Consider the following 9,689-nt stretch of genomic DNA (forward strand, 5'->3'; position numbering starts at 1 on the left):
TAATTCTAGTTGAATTTCATCTCTAATTTTTGTCAATACATCCAAAAGATATGGTGTTTTATTCTCGAACTGCGCTAAAAAATTGTGAAAAATTATTTTTCTATGTGAACGTTTCCTTTCGGGTAACGAATTCCAAAGATATTATATCATCTTCAACTTCATAGTTAATTGGATTTTCATTTGCGTTGGCTATTATTTCTTCTAACATTTGCATTTGTGCATCGTCCATTTTCACCTGGATAAATGTCGAACCATTTTTGTAGCAAATAAAACAGAACTTTCAGTGCTACGTCAGATTAATTATTACATATCAGTTAGATCGAAAATACATTATGTTAAATAAAAATTTATTAATTTATCGATTAATTAATACTTTTATAAATTAATTCATGTTCTCAATACTATTAATCCATACCTCCATTCCTTTCTTTCATATTCAACTCTAGTACATAATTAGAGTAGAGATATTCAATACCATACAATTAAAAATACACTTTCTGATAAGAACTTGAAGGTACCAAAATGATGAAACCATAGTCTGCGCATGGAATAGGTTGTGCATGTATTTTCAGTTTCATAGACACCAGTTCACAGGTTCTACGCATACTACAAAATGTTAGTCAATCAGACCCGTAAATTACCCGGAGTTTCGAAAAATTGAGGACAAAAACAACTTAGTTCTGCTGCATATCACATAAGTTAGACTACAGATTCAATAATCATCTCAAGTCATGCTAAGAAATTCCCATGAATATCTATCTACCTATGGCGCAAAGGCGGTCATGAGACGAATCACCAAATCCGAGCATTCCACACCCATTAAGAAGTGGCTTATTAGCTAACAAACTGACTTCAAGACCAGGAATCAACTAATGCAGCTGTATCTGCAATTTGAACTAGAAGCTAACAATATCATGTTCAAAATTTCAGGTAGTAACTCATATTTCATTAGTTCCAACCAATTTACAAAATCACTAGCATATTTCATGAAATAAAACCATTACAACATCTTTAAGACACACAATCACTGCTCATGTCATTTGTGGTAAGGTCGATGCGGGTAACGTGGCGGATAATGATTGGGTAAAATCAGTGGACCCCACGTTGGACCCATTGATTTTAACCAATCATGATTCGCCACGTTACCCGCAGGGTAGTATCCTGCGGGTAGCATGTACTAAACCGTCATTTGTATCTGTTTCAAGCCACACACAAGACCACAATATATGATCGAATGTGCCAAGTACATTATCAGCTCTTTCAAACATGTGCTTAAATACATATAGGACAGGATACAAATGTATTCTCTGATAGCATAGACAAAAAACGATTTTTCCTAACATCAAAGAAGCTATTGATGGCTTGATGCTATTGTTTCAACTTTTTACAATTTCCATAAACTTCAAATGTAACCAAAATTATGATAATAAACCCAAAAAACACAGAATAGCACTGTAAACAAACAGGCAAGATATTAGAAAACCCAATGAATACAGAATTTGCCGCAGAAAGGTTTCCATGTCCTTTGAAAACCAATATCTCAAATTTTGGGCACTCCAAAGCACCGGCTTCCGGGCACAACAAACTCATTTTACAGCAAACATTTTCGAATAAGCCAATTCTACATATAAAAGTGGATTTAAATAGACAAGCTATTCCAACAAAAGCACTTTGCTGAATCCTTTTTAAAAAAAATACAATTCTAAACACAAAATCTATTTCTGCTTGTTAAAAGAATTACTAAAAAACAAGTTTAAAAAATTAATGCATATTCTCGTTCTACATGCTTTTCTCGATTCAAAGATAGAAACAAGAACAAATCAATCCAAGCCTACAGAAACTTAAACAGATAAACACATAACCAAATAAACCATGAAAGAATCATGCACACCAAGCTAAGCCATCATGATTCATGATAACACCTAAAACAACAATTTATTTCTCTTGATGATAATTTCCCATTTTATTAGTACACTAAAAGAAAGTAAGATTTCACTTCACCATTAACAGCAGGAAACAACTGTGATGAACAAAAGAGCACTCAAAGTTTCAAAAGTCAAGAAAGGGAGCCTAAACCATCAAATTACAGAGCCTTGAGCAAATCCTCTGCACTGCTCACGTTGAAAGCACCACCCTCCTCCAAATTCAAGATTTTCACGACCCCATCTTCCAAATAGATAGCATACCTCCTCGACCTCACACCCAGCCCCACTGGCTTATCACTCAAATCCAGTTCACAGCCGATTGCCTTCGTGAAATCCCCATTTCCGTCGCTCAGTAACAGCACTTCATCACCCACTTTCAAATCCTTCTTCCACGCCTTCATCACGAATGCATCGTTGACCGAAATGCAAGCGATTGTGTCCACGCCTTTCGCCTTGAACTCGGCAGCTTTTTCGACAAATCCCGGAAGATGTTTCTGCGAGCAGGTGGGGGTGAAAGCCCCCGGAACGGCGATGAGGATGGCTTTCTTTTTGGAGGTGAGGTCGGAAATGGAGATGGTTTGGAGCTCGTCGGAGGAGTCGAAGTAGGAGAGTGTGGCGTCCGGGAGCTTGTCCCCGACGGAGATGGTGGCGGAGATCTTAGGAGCAGTAGAGAATCTCAAATGCTGAGGGAAGGTGCGGCGGTGGGGGCGGAGAGGCAGAGCGGCGAAAGGTGAGGAAATGAGGGAGGTGGGAGTCTTCAACTGGGAGAAGGCGCAAAGGGGTTGTTTGAACTTGGATGAGGATGAAGTGAAGAGCTTTGCGGCGGCGAAAGACGCTGTCGTTGCGGCGGCGGCGGCCATTTGCTGCGGAGGAATTGAGGCGGTTTTCGGTGGGAAGGAGAAAATGTTGTGTTGGGAAATGGGGGGTTGTTGGCTTCGACAGATGGATTTTGGGATTTCGGCGGACGTAACAATGAGGTGAACTCCCCTTTGGCCCTCTAAGTTTGGGTTTATTAAAATTACACCACAAATTTGAAAAAAATATTTGGATTTAATACATTCCGTAATTCCATTTATTATTTTGAAAATTTAAAGACGCCTCATTCATTATGTCAATTTGGGTTGAGCCCGTCGGGTCACCCGCCCCACACCCGCCCCACCATTAAAAAATGGCAGATTGGATTGAAGAATTGGCAGCCCATTTAGGGGCGGACCGAAATGGGTGGCCCGTTTGAGCCACGGGCCAAGACGGGTCGAGGCGGGCCGGCCCATCAATTTTTTTAAAGTTTTTATTATAATTAATATTTTAAATATTTTATGTATGATTGATAAGTTTTGAATAATTTATATTGTTTGAAATTTTTATATATGATTATAAGTTCTAAATTATTTATATAATTTATTATAATGTTTAATTGATTAATTATAAAAATTTATAATGATTTATTTATTTTGAATGATTTTTTTAAATATGTATATCATTTATAATTGTTTATGTTTAATTTTTTTAAATTATTTTTATTTTTAAAATATTTTTTGACGGGTTGGCCCGCCTACCCCAACCCACAACCCATAACGGGTTGGGCTAGGCTAGGCTAGGCTGGGATATTCCCAACCCGCCGTCAATTTGGGCTGGCCCGCCCCACCCGCCTGATGGCAGGGCGGGCCGGCCTGAATTGACATGTTTATTCAGAATCTACATATTTATTTTTTATTTTTAGTTCTTTAACGGGTCAAATTTTTATATTGATCCTTTAACTTTTATATTGTAGTTATATTAGTTCGATTTTTTTATCAAAATATCTCAATTCTGTCGAAATTGTTGAATATACAAAAAAAATACTATAATATGACAAAGAAGAAGCCTTTCAAATATTATGACACGTGTCAAAACAAAAAAAAAGATATAATTGAGTCCACAACCGTAACCAGGCTCTATGTAGTTTTTTAAAAATTGTACACATAAAAATTGGTCAAAAAAATTGGACACATAAATTATTATTATTATTTAAACAATAAATTATCATTCAAATCTCTATACTATTAACCAGCAATCTAGGTTTGAAGAGTGAAAAAAAAATTATCTTTCTTCCTTATTCTTGATTTTGACTATAACAATATTCGACTTTTAATTTTTGGGGAGGCAAACATAAATTACAAAGACGATTGAGGAAGTTTTTCTCCATTAATTTAATAATACTTTAGCGAATAGCGAGACACAAGAAATTTGTAACATTCTTCCATAATAATATCTACACTGAAATTTTCATTCAAGCCCAAGCTCGAACTCTTCTTATATATATTTAACCTAACAGTCTTTAATTTCTAAAAGTAAGAAAAATTCACATAAATAAACAAAAAAATGAAATTATACTGCCAGTTCCTAACGGCGGAGTCGGAGTTGTGAAGAAATCAAGGTTCACGATCAACATGAAACATGTTCATGTTATATATACTTATAATGTTTGGGGGACGAAGGTGCCAACATAGCCGAATCCAATGATAAAGAAGGCCAAGGATTGCGCGAACAGGTAGATGTAGTAGCGATTTTCCCCCAACACAAAGTCGTAGCAACCGCAGAACAAGAGGTATGCCCCCACGGCCAGCTCTAGAAAATGGAGTCTGTGAACAAAAAAACGTGTCAAGGAAATGAGATTAATTATATTATGGACTTAATGATAACTTTAGCTTCAAAGTTCTATTTAATCTAAAAAATGTTATGCATGCATGTGTACCATGAAAAGTTATACACGTTATTTTTGAAATTACAAAACCACTTCAAATTTATATATATCAAGATTAATCCATGTATACCTTTCATCAATCTTGAATTTTGGTCGCCGGGAAGCTTTGATCCCTGATTTTAACTTGTGAGCATCGCCAAGTTTCTCGGTGACGATCCATTCGTTTACTCTCCCAGCCTCCAACAACCCGATCATCGCTGCTTTTGTACGGTGCAGGGACAACACATTCTCGAAAAGGATCCAAAACACCAGCAAATGCAGTGACCTATCTATGTTACAAATTTAAATCCCATCATTTAATGTTCTGATTAAGCAGTGAGTGCTTTCGGACGAGATTCTGCATGATATATCATCCGCTAACAACTACTTCTTATCCGTCCATCGTATATATAATATCCAACGATTTGAAAACGTACGAAAATAAAATTTAAAAATTGAAGACCAACCTAGGAGTCCCGACTGCATTGAGGATTGTGATAATGAAGGGGATGTAAACGGCCCCCCATCTAGGAATCCGAACTTCGGGTACTAATACGGTCGCGGGTAAGACGACGCAGTAGAATATGAAGGTCACAAGATGTGCTACGATCTTTCTGACGAAGAAGAAACTGTATATTACATGAACCTTCTTCCACAAGCTCACTTTCTGCAACAAATATGCATGCATGCATTGATTTTTAGATATATTGAATTGAAATCTAGGTAAATATACAAGCACCGATGATTTGCTAAACTCGTGATTTTGAATATTTTGCATTTAATATGACATTATATTCTTCATATGTGGATATAATATTATGTTGTTATAGAAAGAAAAAAATACAGTACTGCGTGGATGGACTAGAAGATGATTAAAAAAAAAAAAAAATCATTTTTCTTATTTTTAAATAAAAAAATACAATTTTAAAAAGTAACTTGGTTTGATGAAAAACTTTTTGAACTTAATTAATAACCTTGTTTTAAATATTATAAGATATTAAAACTATTAATATATATTAACGCAGGTATGTGTACTTTAAGTTTGTAAATATTTTATTAAATGCTTTAAATAACTTAAATTTTTTTTTAGATTCTCGAAGATAACATGCAAACATTTGAATGAAATCGAGATGCCAATTAATAAAATAACCTTGTTTCTAATGATTTCCATGAACATTTTTTTGAAAAGATTGGCAGGGCCACACGACCAACGGTGTTGTTGGTAACGATACGCCTTGAAAGTGCTCGGCAGTTCATTTTTCACCTGAAATAAGTAAAAATACAGAAAACAAATATTTCTTGGTTGGGCAATTCATTTTTTTTAAAACCCATATAGTGAACCATGGTCGCCGGCTTGATGTTTAAAAAAAAAACTGAGATGTTCACGAACATCTCGTAACAAGAATATATATATATATAATATTATATAGTTTTTACCTTTAGGGAGCCAAGATATAAGAACTTCCATCCCTTAAGACTGGCTCGAACAGCTAAGTCCATGTCCTCCACCGTCGTTCGATCTTTCCATCCGCCGGCTTCGTCAATGGCTGTGATTCTCCAGACACCAGCCGTTCCTAGTTTTTGTGTTTTTAAGCATCACACGAAGAATCACACGTTACGATCATCATTAGGAATAAAAATGGTTTTAGGACAAATTACTACGTACGTACCATTGAAGCCAAAGAAAGCATACGTGGATGAGCCTACTTCTTGCTCCACACTAAAATGATAGTCCAATGACATTTCTTGCATTCTTGTCATCAAGCATTCGTTCGCATTCACTGCAAAAATCCCACTTCAATAAAGAGCTATCACACATTTATTTAGCAAGAAATAATGATTATTTATAGCAAAAGTATGTATCACAATATAAATTATATATTACCAAACTTCCAGCGGGCTTGAACGAGGGCAAGTTCTGGATTGTGGACGAAAAAAGGGATCGTTCGCCAAAGAAAGTCGGGTTCGGGCTGGAAATCCGCGTCGAAGATGGCTACGAAATCACACTGCTTCGCATAGGAGTGCCTCAGTCCTTCCTTTAATGCTCCAGATTTGTAACCTTTCCTATTGTCTCGAATCTCGTACTTGATATTTATACCTTTGCCTGCCCATCTTTGGCATTCAATTGACACCATATTCTATTTCAAGGCACACACAAAAGACCAACAAAATTAATTAATATGGAAAAAATTCTTTCAGAAGTTCATTTAAGATAGTTTGTTAATTTTAAGTTTAATATGTAATCAAAGGTTTAAGTTTGATTTTAAGATAGTTCATTTTTTGGGAAAACCTTAACAATGGGGTCTGTGGAATCATCAAGAACTTGAACAATTATACGATCGGACGGCCAAGAAAGCCCACATGCAGCTCCAATTGAGAGCTGATACACCTGCGTATGATTCAATCAAAATGTGTGAAGAAAAAAAACAGAAATAATCCAGCAAAACATGTGACCTTGAATTGAATTTAAAGGACAACACAAGAAAAAAAGAGACCTCTTTTTCGTTGAACATTGGAATTTGAACAAGAACCATTGGATAAGCCGAGTTTCCGAGCTCCAAATCGTCCTTTAATGGCTCCCATTTATATAGCTTTTCTGGTTTTTTACCAAATATCTTCACCAAACTAATGACGATCCCCATGTAAACTCTCTCAATAAACAACATGAATGACATCACCAAGCACAAAGAGACTAAGATTTCGAGCGAATGAACTATCAATGGCTCCCTAATCCGTCCCCAGATTATCACAAATTGGTCCAAGATGTCGTTTTTCGCAACCGAAAATGAATCCGGCAAAAGGGTCGTCGTCGAAAATGGATCCATTTATGAAAATTTTACCCCCAGTTTTTTGATGGAAAAAACCAGAGGAAAACAGGGGATGTTTCCTCAATTTGGCAGCGGTGGAATGCAAGAAATCTCTGGCTCAAACCTCGCACTCCAATTTTCAGAAAAATATCACATGCGAGAATCCGAGAAAAAGGAATAAGAATTAAACGTAAAACCCACAAAACCCAAGGATCAATACAAAACAGGCTGATCAATTATTGTTGTGTCGCCAAAAAGAGGCAAGAAAACAGAGGTTTTCTGCACTTTTGATTAATGTGCATAACAATGGAGATTTAATGGAAATGGTGGTAAATCATTGGAGAAAGAAAAATAAACAGAGGGGATGAGAGCATGAAGAATGGAGGAGAGGTGCAGAGAGAAACAGAGAGAATCGCTCTTTCTGTTGCCTGTGCTTTTTCTTTTTCTTTTTCTTTTTTAATTATTTTTTTCCACTTCTTTATATATAATTTTACACAAAAACTTATATGAGAAATTGGCAGGATTTACAGTTTATTGGATAAAAATTTGTAAAATCGTTTCAAAAAAAACACATTCATATTTTATTAGTAGTAGGATTAATTTCAATATATAATGTAAATTATCGTATTTGCTCGACTTCAACGGTCGAATCATCAATTGCACGATTTCACATGATTTAGTAATTATGTAGTATTTGAGAGCTTTTAGGAAATATTTTTCAGTTTTTTCTTAATAAAAGTTCACAAAATTTCAAAATTTTGTTGAGAAAAAACTGAGAAATGCTTCTTAAAAACTCTATCAAACACTACTTTAGTATGATAATTATTATTACTATCCCGTGATTGCAATTTTCATTTAAATAAAATTTATTGTGAAGTCACATCTAAATTAACTTTAATAGATATTATCATATTAATTATGCTGATATTATTCTGATTCTACGAAAAATGTTGTCCGATATATGCTTCGATTTAAATGAATGGCTTGATTTCATGATCATAATTTTTTGATCATGAGATTATACTTTAGAACTGTAATAAATTTCTAAAATATATTACCTGAATAAATTGTATATTTGATAGTTCATGGAACAAAATGTCATAATTTATTATACGAAAAGTTTTTTTTTAAAATTATTCTCATTGAATACTATTTAAAAATAAAAAATAAATAAATAAAATGGAGGTGTGAGTTGGTAGAAAATGCGATCCTTCTTTCATACTCAGGCATGCTAGCTTACTGATGTTAGTTGTACATAAAATAATTCAAGACATATATATGATCAAAACATCCTCATATGTCTAGAGATTCTATATTACATCGAGAAAAATAGTTTCAGTATATTTGTACCAGATGATCAGTCCATCATTTCATTTTAAAAAAAATACCGATAAACCATACATTTTTGTTTTTAAGTAAAATGATCAGGTGATCATCTCATAAAAAAAAATTTGTTTCTCCCAACATAACATAAAATCTCTCCCATATGCATGGTTTGGGGTAAAACATTTTATTAATCTAATTTATAATATTGAATCATAAATAAATAAATAATTTATATAAACTTTGTCAAGCATCGATCGATTTATTTGGCATTATAATCCTAATGATGCATTTTTCCATTCGTTCAGGTTATTTTTTGCTTTTAACGAAACATTTAGTGGGCTAGCCCACTATTTTTTTTAATGATATATTGGCGAGCAATTTATTTTATATATTAACTAATCTGAAATATTGCTCATGTAAAATACAAGTAGCCCATTTTATTTTAATTTTTTTTATTTTTATTACACCCAACTGCATTTTTATATTAATAGGGTTAATTATGTTGATCACCATTGTGGTTTATGATAATTCATTAATTGCCCCTTCCATTAAACAATATAATAAAAAGTTATCTTTGGTCAAAGATTTCTATAACATTCCAAATTTACCTTTTTATTAACTTAAATTATTACAACTCGACCTTTGTTAATTTTAATGTTCTCATAATTATTATTTTTGAAGTTTTAATAATTATTGGATTAAAATTTTTAAATATTTGTAAAGGTTGACTTCATTTTACTATCAATGTGAATGTATTTTAATTAATTTTATTTGAGTGACAATAATATATATTAAATTATATATAATAACAATAAAATAATAATTAGAAAAATAGTTACAGTTTTATATGGTAAATTAAATTTAAAATATTACATAGTGAAAGTGGCATTGCTTTAATATCAAGTTGTC

At 33.8% G+C, this 9,689-nt stretch overlaps 2 protein-coding genes across 2 annotated transcripts; both read right to left on the bottom strand.

Moving 5' to 3' along the window:
- Positions 1-523: 523 nt before the first annotated feature.
- On the bottom strand, positions 524-2,881 carry LOC140891395 (peroxiredoxin-2B-like). The gene has a single exon (XM_073299859.1). It carries the CDS (start codon positions 2,783-2,785, stop codon positions 2,084-2,086), a length of 702 nt encoding a protein of 233 aa, XP_073155960.1. The 5' UTR covers positions 2,786-2,881; the 3' UTR covers positions 524-2,083.
- Positions 2,882-4,246: 1,365 nt separating this feature from the next.
- LOC140887313 (glucomannan 4-beta-mannosyltransferase 9-like) lies at positions 4,247-7,767 on the bottom strand. Its single transcript, XM_073294479.1, has 9 exons — positions 7,143-7,767; positions 6,938-7,036; positions 6,533-6,785; positions 6,318-6,428; positions 6,085-6,221; positions 5,798-5,911; positions 5,115-5,314; positions 4,739-4,933; positions 4,247-4,546 (listed from the first exon to the last, which is right to left on the bottom strand). The coding sequence occupies exons 1-9, from the start codon at positions 7,470-7,472 to the stop codon at positions 4,381-4,383; spliced, it is 1,605 nt and encodes a 534-aa protein (XP_073150580.1). The 5' UTR covers positions 7,473-7,767; the 3' UTR covers positions 4,247-4,380.
- Between the last annotated feature and the right edge of the window lie 1,922 nt (positions 7,768-9,689).

This window comes from Henckelia pumila, chromosome 3 (assembly GCF_033568475.1).
Source record: "Henckelia pumila isolate YLH828 chromosome 3, ASM3356847v2, whole genome shotgun sequence".
Taxonomy (NCBI): Eukaryota; Viridiplantae; Streptophyta; class Magnoliopsida; order Lamiales; family Gesneriaceae; genus Henckelia; species Henckelia pumila.